Here is a 17,725-nt window from a genome sequence, read left to right as displayed (position 1 = left end):
AGTAGCAACGAAGGATAGCGTGTAACAAGTATAGTTAATAATATTTAATCTCATTTCCCTTTTTCTATTAAAAGACCTTTCATTTAATAAAAAGATTTAAGTAACGTACGTTTTGTATTACAGTACAATAGGGTTAATAAATTATAACTTATGACAAGTTCATATTTGCACATTCATTAATTATAACAATATAATCTTGCAATAGTTATCGTAGATTATATATTGTACTAGCGACCCGCCCCGGCTTCGCACGGGTGCAATGCTGATACTAAATACACTACAGAAAAATTGTGAACGTTGTATAGGTATAAAAATATAGCGGCCCGCTCCGGCATCGCAATTCGCACGGGTATAAAATACATAGCCGGGCGGCCGCAAACGCTACGTCCCGCAATTTTTAAATCTGTAATATCTTCGAAAATATTCACTTAAATCATGCGGTGTAAAGGGCCATATAGATCTATATTAAATGAACAATGTATCCATGGTATTTAATTGCTTAAGGATTAATGCTGTATTGGTTAAAATCGCTTCGAAAATTAGCCATTATTTGTCGTAAAAAGTAAATGACAAAAAAAAAGTTATTGTGGGTTATCCATAAGAGATAGACATATACCATCGCGGACTTTTCTGTAGACCTTTTCAATGTGTATAATACTTAGTACATTATTTTGATAAAACTCGTAGGGTTCAGCCTGCGTTTGCAATGTAAGCGGAATAAATGTAATTTTTTACGACATCACATTAGAAACCTTAAAAATAACAGTACTTCTCCACTACTTAATGGATATTATCATCAATACATATAATAAAATTCTAGAAAAGTGGTGTCTGTACAATGAAAATATGTAAAAAAAAATTAGCAGGGGTTATTACTAAATCGATCCCAAACCCAAAACTGTTGTTAAAAAAAATTTTGTCTGTTTGTCTGTTTGTCTGTTTGTCTGTTTGTCTGTTTGTCTGTATGTTTGAACACGCTAATCTCAGAAACGGCTTATCCGATTTAGATGCGGTTTTCACTAATATATTGTGGTAAGATTCATTTAACATTTAGTGTTTATTTCATGTCAATCGGTTCATAAATAAAAAAGTTATGACCATTTAAGTAATCACAGCGAACATTTGCTAAGGCATTCTATACATGAATTACTTTATTACGTAAATTATACGCTAAAGTTATTCTTTGACATGTCCAGATGATCATATCGAAAGTTCCCAAGCGTGGGGGGGGGGGTGGATATGCTGAGGGGGTAGTAGGGGGGGTCAAAGGAACTTTATTTAGATTTTTGCTCATAAGTCTAAAACCTGCACAAATAGCATTATGGTTACTTCTAGGTAAATTTTCTATATAAAAGGTCTTTGAAATTATGTCGTGGGTATTATATTCTTAACCCCCGTCGCAAAAAGAGGGGTGTTATGTCCGCTATATGTGTTTACATGTCTGTCTGTGCCACTGTAGCTCGCTAACGGGTAATACGAATTAGATGCGTTTTTTTGTTACATTAGTTGTTTATTATATTATATAGGGGTAAGTGGGAATGAAAAAAACGAATGTTAGTTGTTAATGTAGGTTGTTAATGTAGGTTATACCCAAGTGATATATCAAATGAAAATAGACGACATGTCAGAAACAATTAGTCAAATTTTATCAAAATCGGTTCATCCATTTATTTGATATAGGGGTAAAAGTGGGAATAAATAAATGAATTTTATCAAATATACTCAAGTGACGTATCTAATGAAAGACATGACGTGTAAAGTACAATAAGACATATTTTATCAAAATTGGTTCATCCATTTATTGGATAAAAGTGGCAATAAAAGTTGTCAAATATACCTAAGTGGCATATCAAATGAAAGGGCATGACCTGACGTCAGAAGTATAATGAGGCATAGGTGATAATCAAAATCGGTTCATCCAATAATTATATGTAGGGCAAAAGTGGGAATGAGAAAAACGAATGCTGTCTGTTATACCCAAGTGATATATCAAATGAAAAAAGACGACCTGTCAGAAACAATTAAGTAGTCCAATGTTATCAAAATCGGTTCATCCATTTATTTGATATAGGGGTAAAAGTGGGAATAAATGAATAAATTTTATCAAATATACTCAAGTGACTTATCTAATGAAAGACATGACATGTAAAGTACAATAAGACATATTTTATCAAAATTGGTTCATCCATTTATTGGATATAGGTATAAAAGTGGGAATTAAAGTTGTCAAATAATATACCCAAGTGGAATATCAAATGAAAGGGCATGACCTGACGTGAGAAGTATGATGAGGCATATTTAATCAAAATCGGTTCATCCATTTATTGATTTATAGCGGTAAAAGTGGGAATGAATAATCGAATGTGGTCAAATAATATAATCAAGCGGCATATCAAATGACGTGTGAATTACAATTAGTCATGTTTTATCAAAATTGGTTAATCTGTTTATTACATATAGGGCACCTTAGGGGTGATAGTGGGGATAAATAATCCAAATGGAGTACCAAACGAAAGGATATGACATGTACATAATATATAGGTATGATTAGACATGGTTTAGATCAAAATCGGTTCTGCCATTTACTAGGGGTGAAAGGGAAAAGTTGAAAGTCTGTGAAAGTAGAAGGAATATGGGAGCGGGAGAATAACCACATCCTGGAAATTTTGAACTCTTCTGTACCTAAGTTTTATAGCTCAATTAAGTAATAAATTTTACTAACAGTTCTTTTGTGTTATTATTTATTTTATTTCTTAACTTTATAATAATGTGTAAGTACTTATAATTTAGTTGTATATGATAGTACGTGTTTCAAGACGTGTTTACTCAATAATTGTGTGTTAAGTAGTAGCTACTATGCAGTCACTATTCCACGCGGACGAAGTCGCGGGCACAGCTAGTTATACATATAAACCTTCCTCTTGAATCACTCTATCTATTAAAAAAAACCGCATCAAAATCCGTTGCGTAGTTTCAAAGATTTAAGCGTACAAAGGGACAAAGGGACATAGGGACATAGGGACATAGGGACAGGGAAAGCGACTTTGTTTTATACTATGTAGTGATTCTGAAGATCGGTTTACCTCGACCCAAACTTCGCTAACCGGGCAAACCATATTAACGTATTAATAGCATTCATGCAAACAATATGTTATATAAATAAAATACAGTTTATCTCTATAGTATTCAGATATAGACTGGGGTAGAAGCCTTTGAAAATAATGAAAAGATAAAAAAAATCGCAGTCGGATGAAACCCATTAGAAAAGGAGGGGAATATGATAAAAATGTAAGGAAAAATAAATTACGGTCAATCCGAGTTCGGGAAGCGGGAGGGGGGAGTTTTTAAGAGAAAAAAATGGTTTCTCTCAATTTCCGAAAAAACTACAAGTCCTATAGAAAAAAGTTCTATGGCAAAGTTGTAGGTAATTAAAAGTTCTACAACTTTTGTATTCACAATTTTTTCACATAACCTAAAAATTTAGGTGAAAAATTCAAAAAACCAAGTTTTTGGTCTTTTATTTCTATCTACTTCAAAATTTATTTTTTTTCTACGAAATTTGGTGGAAACTTACTTTATTATGTCCCAAATACACTGTAATTTATTTGATCGAAAATATTTATTTTTTCGCCTTATTTTGAATTAATACCAAAAAAACAACCTAATTTTCAATCGAAAAGTCACCCGTCAAAATATCAGCTTTTTTTAAAAACTTGGGGTGCCTTTTATTTATTGAAATCTCTACTTTCATATGGTGTAAAAAAAATAAACACCACCATAGTAAATGTTCTCAGGAAATGCATACAAACAGTCTGAAAATTAGCTTTTACTAAATCAGGCATAATTCTTGAACTCTATATCTTCTCTTGTATCGGCTTTTCGGTAATATTTCAAAAGAAAAATAATTATCTGTTCTAAGTTTAATATTTTACAGCATATTCAAAAGCAAAATGGTGTCGATAAAAACATTTCAGGTAGTTCGAGAAGTGTGCCTGATTTAGTAAAAGCTTATTTTCAGACTGTTTGTATGCATTTCCTGAGAACATTTACTATGGTGGTGTTTATTTTTTTTTACACCATATGAAAGTAGAGATTTCAATGAATAAAATGCACCCCAAGTTTTTGAAAAAAGCTGATATTTTGACGGGTGACTTTTCGATTGAAAATTAGGTTGTTTTTTTGGTATTAATTCAAAATAAGGCGAAAAAATAAATATTTTCAATCAAATAAATTACAGTGTATTTGGGACATAATAAAGTAAGTTTTCACCAAATTTCGTAGAAAAAAAATAAATTTTGAAGTAGATAGAAATAAAAGACCAAAAACTTGGTTTTTTGAATTTTTCACCTAAATTTTTAGGTTATGTGAAAAAAATTGTGAATACAAAAGTTGTAGAACTTTTAATTACCTACAACTTTGCCATTGAACTTTTTTCTATAGGACTTGTAGTTTTGTCGGAAATTGAGAGAAACTATTTTTTTCTCTTAAAAGCTCCCCCCTCCCGCTTCCCGAACTCGGATTGACCGTAATTTATTTTTCCTTACATTTTTATCATATTCCCCTCCTTTTGTAATGGGTTTCATCCGACTGCGATTTTTTTTGTTTCAAAAATTATCTACTCTAGTCTAATAATAGAGTATTTAAAAATAAATCTTAATGTAAAATTTTCATGAGAAATGAATGCAAGTAAATTGTTAATGTACTGTGTCTAATGCTTCAATGGATGGTAAATGTATACACTATACTATATAATATATATATAGATCATTATAAAAACCTTGTTAATAAGAATAATGAGTTGTGACATTCGTACACTCTATCAATTTAGTATCCACCATATCATTTGACGGCCGAGTTGTGTAAAATTGTCTACATTTTAGAGAGAAAATATGAAACTCTACGCGTTCATTTTTATTTTCAATTGTATACATATTTCCATGTCGTTGAACTGCTTTTGGAATTCATGTAAATATACAAAATTTTCAAGTAAAACTCCGTATAACTGTATAAGGGGTGATATCAGGGATTCTGCTGTAAAGCTTGACGGTAAGTTATTTAATTAAATTGTGCGTTAATTAATTGCTTAGGGTTTTCTTCGGACCTTGATGAAGCTATTGTTAATTACTTACCATAAATACTCTACGCAATCTAAGTCGATGGCAATCTATTAATTTGTTTGTCTTACACGATCATAATGTAATAGTTAAATTATTGCAAATTATTGCATAATAGTTAAATTATTGCAATTTATGCGCCTTTTTATAAAAAGAGAGAATTTAATTATTACCTTGATGTAATATATTACAATATCAAAGTAATTAAATCGTCTTTATCTTATCGTGCTTTAGATGAGATTTAATTAAAAAGATATCTACCTATTAAATTATTGTAAATATAAATTTTGTTGAAAAGTTTTTGGAAACTTAGAATAAATAATACCTACCAAGCATACAGAATAGAAAATTAGTACGTTCTATGTTCTTTGCATTGAAACGAATGGAGCATAACAATAATTAATAGCTCACTTATAACAATCAGCCGGAGTTCTTTTCAACACCGCCGCAAGGCGAGATACCTACTTGCCCCCCCAATAATAATAAACATGTACAAGCAATTATAAGTACTTAGTAGGTTTATCAATTAGAATAAAATTGATGACTGAATTAAATGTCCATTTGGAATGCTTTTGCCTCATATAGTAAAGCCACTAGGGGAAAGATATTGTTCAGTGTGATAACATTTATATGGACAATTCCTTACAAGCATCAGATGGACGGTGGAATTTTAAACATACACAAGTTTACTGATCTCGAATAGTTTATATCCCAAAGATATTTTTGAGTTGATGGGAATGTGTTAATAGTTGTATCTAGTTGATGTAACATGAAGCCATAAATTAGTTATCAACCTGATAAATGCATAATCGGGTCCGGATGTATGTTCTACACATGCCTCGTTATCATAGTGATAGACCTTTTTTAACATACAATTTTAAACTACTACAATATTTTAAATTCCGCATATGACGTTAAAATGTGTAGCCTGTTTCATAACAATTAAATATGAAAATATTGAATAACCGTAAAATATTTTCTAAGATAATGATTAAATTTTTTTAGTTTTATAGAGACGAGACTTTCATCTTAACAAAACAATGTCATAATTTAATATTCATTCAGAAATGATATTTTTATAGTATATCCCGTGAAATAATTAGTTTGTAAACTGTACCTCTACAATGGTAGAGGCTTGGTAGAGGTGTCTATATATAATATTGGATTTTTAAGGATGTGAAGTTATTAGTATTTGGACAATAGTAAGGCACGGCAAGCGAAGTCCAGGAGCAATTTATAGCATCCCCATGAAAGACGCAATACCACTTCGAAATAAAGTTAAATCCACTTATGAGAAAGGAAATAGGTTTATGTGTGCACAAGATGTGGAAAACTTGATTAATTGGCAAATTGACAACGAATTGTTTGAGAAGCCACAAAGCTTAACCAGAGAGGGCTATCAAGAAATGTTCGGGATTGGAAAGAGGTTAAGAGAGGCCTTTATACAACTGTTGGACAACGTGGAAAATGCAAGCTATATTATACGATCGGCGTATGGAGATTGGGTTGAAGATGGCGTGCCCGGTTTCGTTGAAGGCTTGTCGAACAACAAGAGTATGGAGATTCAGTATATGGCTCAGCAAAATGATAGTTTAGCGGTATGTTATACGTGCATCATAGTTTGTTTAAAGTTCGTTGTATTGTGCATGTTGCGGAAGAATTTATAAGTTAATAAATCAAATACAAATCCATAAAGAGCTTTCATACATATGAAAGCCCTTTAGATATATTTTTTATCCTTAAATATTGTTACGTTTCTATTGTTGTACTATAAAATTGATAAGTATGTTCTGAGTAGCAATTGTTTTTTTAGTTATTTAGTGTCCTATGAATATGTGTGCATAAAAATATAATCTTTATTACAGGTTTATTATAGATGTCCCAAGTACATGAAGGAAGTTCGAAGAAATATTGACACATATAACGCATTTAATACATATCTTGAAACGAAAGAATACCTTGCAGTAAGTAGTAAATAATAAATATACACATGAAGGAAGCTTATCTGAAATTATTACGTATATAAGTTGAGAATTACTTCGCTTCCTTAAAACAAGTAATAAAGTAACAAAATAATATAGGTGTACGTTTTTGTTTACAAAGTACTGCTTATTGCAGTTTTATATTATTGCTTGGAAGATAAATTCGTTATTGCTCCATAGGGAGTTGTTATATTATTGATAGAAATTTTGGCAATGCTAGTTTTTATATTAACTACATCCCATATTTTGATAAAATTAAGACAATCAGAAAAGTTATAGAATATAAAAATGCATTTTTATAAACGCAAAAATGATAATAATATTTTTACCAAAATCACATTCACAGAATATAGCTAACATTAAATTGTTTCAATTTCTGCTATAAGTAAATATAAAAAAAAATCTCGAATACAAAATACTCAATAACAAAACAAAATGTATGATACGAAGCAGATGAAATGTTTTTGAATATTGATCCACCATACGTTTCAGGCAAAAAAGAGAATAGAAAATCGAGTTGGCGCGGAGCTTACAAATGATAACATTATGGGCTTCTATGACCTTTGTCGGTATGCCTGGTCAGCCATCGACAATAAACCAAGTCCCTGGTGCGCTTTATTCTCAGTAAAAGACCTTGAAATTATGGAATACGGCGGAGATTTGAGACATTATTACAGGAACGGCTTTGGCAATCAAATTAATGTACGAATGGGAGAGATTGTCCTATCTGATCTATTCAAGAAGTTCGAAGAAGCAAAAAATGGAAGTGGTGTCAAAATTGTAGCGAATTTTAGTCATGCTACCATGATAGATATGGTTGTATCAGCTCTCGGAGTATTTAACGATGAAATGCTGCTCACGGGTACATTTCGTAACGTGAATAGAAAATGGCGTTCTTCAAAAGTATCTGCATTCGCAGCGAACTTAATTGCAGTTTTGTATAGGTATTGTCTTTTAAATACGATACATGTTTAATACTTGCTAATTGAGAAAGCTGGCCGACCTAATTGGCACGTTGTGTTGACCTTGTTTTTGTGCCACTAGGTGGATTTTGAACTCTAGTATTGGGAAAAAAAGTTGTGATAGTTTTATTTCACGTGAATGCATGTTCTGAGTGCGATTACGCAGAATTTGCTTTGTGTTGTTACTGGAATACAAGGGATGTTTACGATAGAAATATATTGGTTTGGATATTTCGCTTTAGTGTACCGATACCTAAATAATTGAATTTTGATATCGTATACCTTTATTAATATAATACTTATAAAAAATGTAATTTTAATGTTGCATCCAGTATCCTTGCGTGTATTTCGCATTTTTTTAATTTATCAATCTCCTGAATGATACCTATTCTTCCAAGTTTCGGGAATCAAACCCTGCTCCTCACATTTCTACGTTAGATTTGTAAAGTACTCAACATAATTAATATACTACGAATGTAACTGATATGATCACATTTAATTGATCTGATAGAATGTGATAATTAATTGTTATATAGTGGGGTTCTAAATTGCCTGCTTCCATTGAATAGATCAATGGTTAAAGCAACAGGGGGAAATACACTCGTACATTCATACAAATGTGAGACGGGTAATGTTACACTGTTTACCTACATATGTAATTCCAACCAATGAAATAATCTTGGTGTATGTCATATTATAATCAAAATTTGTTTGCGTAGGATATAATTGTATTCGTGAGAATTCCAATTGTTAATTGATCACCTTAAAATAACGTAACACTCATAACATTTTAAATAGTACCTATACATAAAATTTTGGTTTCATATTATGGATATTAACTGTCTAGTAGAGAAAGGACGACATTATTCATCCTAGTTAGTGAACTAAAGTAACCCTATTCGAATCAAATCGTCAGTAAAACCATTATGGGGACAAGTAGTAAATAACATCCCTTTTTTGCTCACAAATGGAGGTCGTTAACAATTTTCATAAATTTACAGATGCGGAAACGTTTACAAAGTGGGATTTTATTTAAATGAAGAGCTTTTAACATCAATGTGTGATAACGGAATATGTTCGTGGCAAGAATTTGAAAATAAATTGAAACCATTTCTAAACGTAACGCTTGATAATATGTGTTACTAGCTGCTCCGCGCGGTTTCACCCCCGTGGCATCACTCCTGTTGGTCGTAGCCGGTAGCGTGTTGATATTATATTATAGCCTATAGCCTTCCTCGATAAATGAGCTATCTAACACCGAAATAATTTTTCAAATCGGACCAGTAGTTCCTGAGATTAGCGCGTTCAAATAAACAAACTCTTCAGCTTTATAATATTAGTATAGATTAAAAACATGCAATTGTGTTTTGTAAAGACGAGGACCTGAAGAATTGTGAGAGAAGCTTTTGTATCAAAGTATAAACTCATCCAATAATAGCTTTAGTTGTTTTATCAAATGCAAGTAACATTTCGCAATAGCAAGTTGAATATTAATAAATAATAGAGCTCTCGAAAAGCCTGGAGGAAGTCTGAAGAGGAGACACCACCGGGAGACACATATTATTATAAGTAACATAATTCTTCAAAACTTACTTGTAACAATAATTCATACTTTTTTGTGACGATTGCTTTTATGATTTTCCTTTGTGTTCAAAAGAGGTTGTACTGCACATAAAACCAATGATAAACGACTAAGAAATTGTGGACTTGTTCGAGACAAAAGCAATCTACCGGTTCGTCAACTCTCTTTCTAGCGATTATAATTATGTACGACTTGTCCTTGAACCTAGTCAAGTTTATACTTAATAAACTAATTTATGCATTTCAAGTGTTTTTTTGCCGATCCTCTTAACATCCACCAAATTTATAGCCAGCGATCAATATTTGTTTTTATTTTACATTAGTTTCTCAAATGCTTGATCGAATACTAATGGTAAGGCTTCCATTTCAAGATTATGCGCTCTCTGAGTTAGACATCTCATAATAAAATCAAGATGAAGATAATTTTATTAAATTTGTTCCTTTGTTGCTTAATTAATTCTGTAATTTCCTACTATTGTTACTGGAATACGGGATGTCCATATAAATATTTATCGAGTGAAACGCCTTATAATTTAGTAAGAGGTGATATACGCGATTCAGTAGTCAAATTAGAAGGTAAGATTCAATGAAGTTATTATATCTCATAACTTAAAACTTTTCTGCTATATAATATAACATTGTAGGATTTCATAAAAATCGACATTAATATTGAAAATCATGTCAGTATTAAAATTAAATTGCAATGCATACCTGTTTTTCTCCTTCGAGTGTGGTTAGTATAGTTTTTAAAAATAAATGGATTTTTTTAATCAAAATTTCATGCACTTTTCATCATTTTTCCTAAGCTCTGACTGTAGTATTCAGTTGAATAGTTTATTTACATCTTGCATTTATATCTCGCTGCAAATGAGAATTAGTAAATTAGTTTCTCGAAATGACAAGTCGCTAAAATTAAGGTCGGTATCTGGTCGGATCTAAATTAATCAAAGTCTCGGTTATCAAAACGTGAAACCGAACCTTGCTTATATACGATATTGAAACTGAGCATATTGTTATGATATTATTTTTATTAATAGATAGTCTTATTTGCAATCATTACTCGTTTTGTTTTAGAATTTGACTCTCGTACATATACTTTGATTTTTAATATACGAGTAGTTGTAGATATACTTTATGATGTTGCAAACATCATAAAAATCATGTCAAAAACAAACAAATCTTTCGAAATCGAAATGCAAATAAATTTTTGCAATCCATTTTATTTATGTTATGTGAATCCATTAATAAAAATGTAAATATTCTGCCTCGTCGAACAAAAAATAAAAATACCACATTTTTTTAGGTTGTGAACCTGTAAGTGTCTGGGGAATATACAGACATGGTAAACCATATCCCGATCTGACTACCGGTAGAGCTATGAAAGAAGCAGTATCTCTTAGAAAATACATATTTTCGAGTTACGAAAAGGGACACAGTTCATTATGCGCTCAAGATGTGGAAAATTTACGCAATTGGGAATTTGACGGCAAAATGTTTGAGAACAAGGAGGATATAACTGATGAGGGTCGCAAAGAAATGCTATTTCTGGGGAAACGCTTGAGGGAAGCGTTCCCTGATATTTTGAATGATGTGCAAACAAGTACTTCAACGTTTAGATCTGCGAAAGGCCCGTGGTTCGAAAATAGTTTAAAGGAATTTGTCAAAGGATTGGGACTTAAAAATGTCGCTATTGATAAGCCCAAAACGGGATATGATGATATTGCTGTAAGCAACATTAAAAGATTGAGTAATTAGTAAAATTTTAATTTAAGTTCATGATATATATTTAAATTTCATTTTATTTCAGCCGTCAGCTACTAGTGAAAAGTCTACGAAAAATAATGTTGTCTTGGACGTAGAAATGAGTAAATATCTAAACACATCAGACTATCTTGTTGTAAGTATATTCTTAATAATAAATCATCTATAATTTTAAAAAACAAATAAAAAGTAATGGTACTGTAGCCTTCTAAATATATTTTTTTTATTATTTTAATAACAACAGTGCTTCACAAATTTATGTACAATTAATGTATTTTAAACTTCTATCTACATTCTAGATACATAAAAGTTTCTTTGTATGTAGGTTAAGGATCGTATTCAGCGTCGAACCGGGATCGATTATGTGCTCACAGATGACAACGTTACGGCTTTGTATAATCTGTGTCGCTACACGTGGTCGGGGATCGACGGCAAGGCGAGTCCCTGGTGTGCACTCTTCACGAAAGACGACTTGCAAGTTTTGGAATATGAAGAAGACTTGAGACATTTCTATTCAAATGGTTATGGATCTCCCGTCAGCGCACTTTTGGGAGGCGTGCCTTTAACGGACCTTTTTGGAAATTTCGAGAAGGTCAAACTCGGGGAAGGAAAGAAGTTCGTGTCGTATGTGACTTATGCAGAGACTCTAGAACAAATTTATACCGCGCTTGGTCTGTTTAAAGATAACAGCCCGTTAACAGGCACAAAAAGGGACCCAGAGAGAAAATGGAGGACCAGTGTTATGTCTGTATATTCAGGAAATTTCTTAGCAGTATTACACAGGTCGGTGCAAAGAGTATTTTGTTAAAATTATAAGGATTACGAACTCGCTCGAGCGTATTAAAAATTAAAGCACTCTATGATATTTTTAAAGCTTCTTACCACATTTTAAAATTTCTCTCAAATTTAAAATTACTCATTTTTCATACACTCGCTGTTCTAATTATAGTTGGATCTTTAAAGTTGTTTGATAGAGCTAATTACTTAATATCTCAAATTGTCTCTCTTTATACATTAACTATGTAATGCGTATTAAATTATGTAATATCCTACTAAAGTAAATTCCCATTTGACACTTTTTTATGTCCATATCTCTTGTAAAATGAGAATTTAATAAAACAGTTTTTTAAATTTATTACTCAACTAATAATCTAAATAACAATTAAATTTGCAGATGTAAAAGTGAAAGCCAAGAGGATGACTACAGCGTTGTTTTCTACATGAACGAGGAGCCTATAAGATCGTTATGTGGAGACGGCGTGTGTTCTTGGCAGGAATTGAAGTCGAAAACAAATTGAACTCATTCACTGCGGACCTCATTTTTTGTGAATATCTGCCCTAAATCTTTTACTGATCGTGTCGTATCAGTGTTGTGTGTAGGTTATGAAATGAAATAAATAAATAAGTATTAAGTTGTAGTTTTTTTTCTCTTTAATTTACCCAATAACAATATAATAACAATGCAAATCTAGGTATGTAGAACAGATTGGTTCAAAATGAAAAGTCAGTAAATTCTAATATTCAATAACTACCTATCTACATTATGTAAATTTTAAAATTAATACCAATACAATTATCCCTTTTTTGGACAGTCAGGTAAAAAGTACAGGTGTAAACAAAACCAAAGCTCGATGACTTAATGTATTGCTACAAAAAACTTATAAGTACCAAAACTGAGCTTTAAATAAACTGACATACATATTTTGTATCACTTTGCAGATGCTAAGTAGCTATAAAAACCTAATGTTTCCACAAAGGCTTAACTGTGAACAGCATGCAAAACGAATAGAATACTTTTTAGAGAAAAATAAACATTTTAAACCACAGTTTAACATTTGTTCAGGTGACTCTCACAAACTGCAGCTACATAGTTGGTACACGAAATGTGTACGAAAAACAATTAAAGCGCAACCGTTGGCTTTTTACAGTTTTTGTATGAAATGTAAAATAAAAGGTTGTTTATTTTATTCTCATATTACCTACGTAAGGGCGCTGACAAGCACCGGTAAGCGCTTATAAGTTTCCAGCTTTCTTTCTGAATACGGCCTAAGCATTGACAACATGTTTTGTTACAAGTAATTATTTATTTAAAAAATCTTAACTGATATGCAGTTTCATCAAGAGTTACAAAGTATAAATTATACTAATAATCACTCAATTATTTATAATGGTAAACACATTTGAAATGACTTAGTATAAAAATAATAGCGGCTCAAGTATAAAATTGCCCGAAAACAACTTTATTACCAAAAACATGTTTTATCTTTTAGAGTTGAACGTTCTTTAACAGATAAAACAGATTTGGTTAGTTGTGAAGATTGGAAATAAATAATAATACTAATACTAAGATGAAATGAAATGATAGAGTTTGACTCGTGCCAATCGCTTTACTTTTTTAATCTATATACATATATAAATCTCGTGTCACAATGTTTGTCCTCAATGGACTCCTAAACCACTTAACCGATTATAATAAAATTCGCACACCATGTGCAGTTCGATCCAAATTGAGAGATAGGATATTATTTTATTTATATAGAAATTTACAACTAGAGTAAAATATACTGTTTATAACAAGAATTCTTATTAGGAAAACACGCTTGTTGATCTTGAACGAACCTTCTTAAACATGTAATAACATAGAATTTGTAATTCAATTTGCTGGAAACAAATTAAATATGTACAATGTGTTTCTCTTGGGACTCAACAAGCTGGCTGACTATTTACTAAATGTACCTGGTGGAATTATCGTATACAACAAAAAGCAGTTTTGTTTGTTATATCTATTCATAGTTGTGTCCACCAGGATTTCAGTGGCTTTCAAACAAGCAACGTATTAAATTGCACAAAACTTTATGTAAATACAAACAGACTTAATTCCTGTGCAGTCGGGAAAATTCTAGAATGTTTTACGCAAGTCACAATAACTATCTGGTACAAAAATATAACTTTTAGCTTATGTTCCTTCAGATAAGGGAATCGAAGAACTCTTTGAACTATTCAACTTTTTGACTTTGAAGAAATTCTGATATATCTATGAGTATCTTATTTTTATATTTCAAAATGTTTTGCTTACGAATAGCGAACAACTAACTATTAATTATAGAAAATATATTGCAATTATTATTTAAAGTTATTTTAGAAAGATAAAAAAGAAAGAAATACGAGTAAATAACTCTATAATAAATAATTCGTTCCACACATCGCACAAAATACCTGGGCGTTAAAGGATAATATTTTGTATCTCAGTAAAACGTTTCGGTGGAAACATGCTGTGAAAATTAAACACCAATGGCAGGTCTATTAACAGCGTTCAGAATTTAACCTATCTTTTTCGCAATCACAGCTCAATTGGCGAACCGATCTTTGAAAGCTCAATCAAATAAATTAATTTCAAGAATACATTCATTCGAGTTGGGATATGTTTTTTACATATATTTTGGAATTTTTATAGTAAAAACTTTGTTTGATATTCAGTACATGCTTTTCAGTACATGGTATGGTAAACTGTGTTATTAATAAAATGTTTTTTTAACTAATTTTAAAAATATAAATTGTCTCGATTTACATAATAATATGTTGGGAAATATCTCTGTAGAAAAATCTGTTGGAAATAACATTTTTTTATATTCCAAATACGACAACTTGATGACATATACCTTACTGTTTCAGTCTGAATTTGTATTTCTTTTTTATCATTTAAATTTTGTACATATTTGATACAACTTGTATCAAATATAAAAAGGAAAATTATTCGTACCCAGCAGACTGTATAAATTCTTTATAATTTATATTTCTTTGCCAATAAACTTATCAACGCGTTAAGGTTCCCTAGGGAATAAAAGATACGATATAATAAAACATGGCATCACAGAAGAAATAATCATTTTTTAAACCTAGACTTTTCATTTTATATTGATTAACTATAAAGGTAAGCTATTCATGATAATATTTTTGATAAACAGTACGATACAAATCTGTTGGTTGAAAAATTGCAAAAGAATCATAACTATGTCCTACTACAAATCGTGGCGATCTATCAAAAAGTTATAATTTAATTTTAGACCCTTTTTGGAAGGAAGGAACGATCATAACTTATAACAGTAACCGTAAAACATTGCTTATGAATATCGTAGAATATGAATAAAGTTATTTGTATATATTTTTGCTACTGAACTTACTTTCCGAAGTAGGTAGGAATTTTAGTAAAAAGGACACATTTTAGGGTCGTTTAAAGTATACACAATAATACACAGATGTCATTTGTAAAAGGTCAAAAAACGGGCAAGTAAAACATTTTTGAAATGGTTGTTACTTGTTTGTACTATATTCGACGAATAAGATTTAACCGTGGATTGAAAAATTGACTCATAATCACTGAGAATAATTAATTATCACATTTTGGGATCTCATAGTTTTCATATCAAAATATATGTAGCTAATACACGCAACTTTATCTGCTGTCAAATGGAATATTTTTATCCGTATATTGCAACATATTTCATTGATGCTCCGCTCCTAATGGTCGAAGCGTGATGTAATATAGTCTTCCCGATAAATGGATTATAGAGCACTAAAAGTGATTTTCCATTTAAATCTGTAGTTATTGAGACCTGAATATTCAACAATACAAACAAATACAGCTTAATTGTTTTAAATATTTATCTGCAAGAGCTTAAAGCTTCATTTTATAAAGCTTGACAGAGAAACAATCACCATTCCAATACTTTTAATTAAATAAGCTTTATATTTGAAATGGTATTTCAAACCAATACAAAGTTTTAAATATTATTGCATTTGCCTTTGATCATCCGTTCGTTCTAGTTCAAATGGTCTGTATATTTGCATAACAAGCCGTTTGATTCAAATCTACATACACGCTATATCCGAACTTAGGAACACAAATACAGTTGGATATTAAATACTGGGTATTTCAAGTACAGAAATATTAAAAACCCGCCTTTTGAGTCACATATCAGTTTTCTATTTAGATTGAGAATGGATTGAGGTTTGTTGCTTTTTAAAAGAGGTAATAATTTTTCTCTAATTCGACTGATGTCTATAACTTAGTCAATAATAATATAGGTGATAATCTAAAAAAGTACGTTTTCTACCTAGAAAGCTGATGGTTGAAGCTAGTTTTATAAATATAATGTTTATGTTTGGTATTTCTTAACTTAATTTAATCGTAGCTTACCTTTACATTTTATCAGGGTTTACGGGAACCCCCGGCAACGGGGCTTGTTTCACTACATTTAAGTACGAATTAATTTATATAAACATAGACTCATACAATAAAAAAAATGTTGTGTGGTTTTATGAAACCACGGTAAAAGTGAAACTGTTCGAACGGTTCCGAACACTGCTTTGTGTAGCGCATGTCGCGTGTCGGTCGTCGGAGTAGGTACTACTCGGCAGCCGCGATACACGCGACATGCGCTACACAGACCAAAAAGTTTGAGACGATGTAATAAAAGTTTCACTTTAATATATCCTGTCGCTTTTAGTTTTTTTTTAAATAATACTACAGGTCAATGACACACAAAATACATATAAAATATGTATATGAGATACATATTATTATTGTAGATTATTCTTCTAATGTGATTAATGATCATGAATACCTAATTTTATTTTTTCTTATCTCCTATGTGCAAATACAAATAGACCATAATGAATAAATTTACTAAAGCAAAGTAGCTCATATATTTTTTTCATTTTCATTATGTTATCTTCACGAGGATAATTTATTAAAAGACCAATTATTTTTTCTAACCCTTCTTTTGGTGTTATTTATGCGCGTCATAAAATCCCATCCTCAACGTTTATTAAACGTGATTATAAAACGTTTTCAAAGTGCCCTCTATATGATATTTCCTTCAGAAAACTCATAATGTTATTGACATTGATATAATGTAAATTATAGGCATCTTTATCAATGATATTTTACTTTAACTCAAAGTATAATCTTCATAGAAGGGTCGTGAAGAAGTTCAGTTATTTACGACGCTAATGTCAATTAATCTTAAATAATACCCAAATGTTAAACAATAGTAAAGGTGAATTCAAAGACCCTCGTCCAAAGCCCTCGACATTAAGTCAAAATATCAAGTAATACCCATTTATGTTCGCGAGTCGCTACGACAATATGACAATCTATAAAACACAAATTTTGAACGACTAATAAATTATATGATTCATGATTTATTGTTATTCATTAATAATCTTAAATAAATAATCAGAAGATATCCATTGTCTTTGAATAGTTATTCATATAGGTACTAAATTGAGATCCGTTGTACATTTAGAACTTTATACTTTTTTA

General features: G+C 31.0%; 2 protein-coding genes across 2 annotated transcripts; both read left to right on the top strand.

The window, feature by feature from the left end:
- The first annotated feature begins 4,847 nt into the window (after positions 1-4,847).
- LOC149904549 (multiple inositol polyphosphate phosphatase 1-like) lies at positions 4,848-9,204 on the top strand. Its single transcript, XM_090107063.1, has 5 exons — positions 4,848-5,046; positions 6,288-6,712; positions 6,980-7,078; positions 7,589-8,040; positions 9,060-9,204. The coding sequence occupies exons 1-5, from the start codon at positions 4,890-4,892 to the stop codon at positions 9,202-9,204; spliced, it is 1,278 nt and encodes a 425-aa protein (XP_089963189.1). The 5' UTR covers positions 4,848-4,889.
- An 800-nt stretch (positions 9,205-10,004) lies between these two features.
- On the top strand, positions 10,005-12,814 carry LOC149904548 (multiple inositol polyphosphate phosphatase 1-like). The gene is made up of 5 exons (XM_090107248.1): positions 10,005-10,215; positions 10,943-11,364; positions 11,447-11,536; positions 11,726-12,183; positions 12,575-12,814. Exons 1-5 carry the CDS (start codon positions 10,053-10,055, stop codon positions 12,696-12,698), a joined length of 1,257 nt encoding a protein of 418 aa, XP_089963374.1. The 5' UTR covers positions 10,005-10,052; the 3' UTR covers positions 12,699-12,814.
- Positions 12,815-17,725: the final 4,911 nt, after the last annotated feature.

This window comes from Colias eurytheme, chromosome 11 (genome assembly GCF_061535395.1).
Source record: "Colias eurytheme isolate Ceu_HAF_F1 chromosome 11, ilColEury1 Martin Lab GWU primary, whole genome shotgun sequence".
Taxonomy (NCBI): Eukaryota; Metazoa; Arthropoda; class Insecta; order Lepidoptera; family Pieridae; genus Colias; species Colias eurytheme.
The sequence above is the reverse complement of the archived record's forward strand: the minus strand, read 5'-3'. Positions and strand labels throughout refer to the sequence as shown.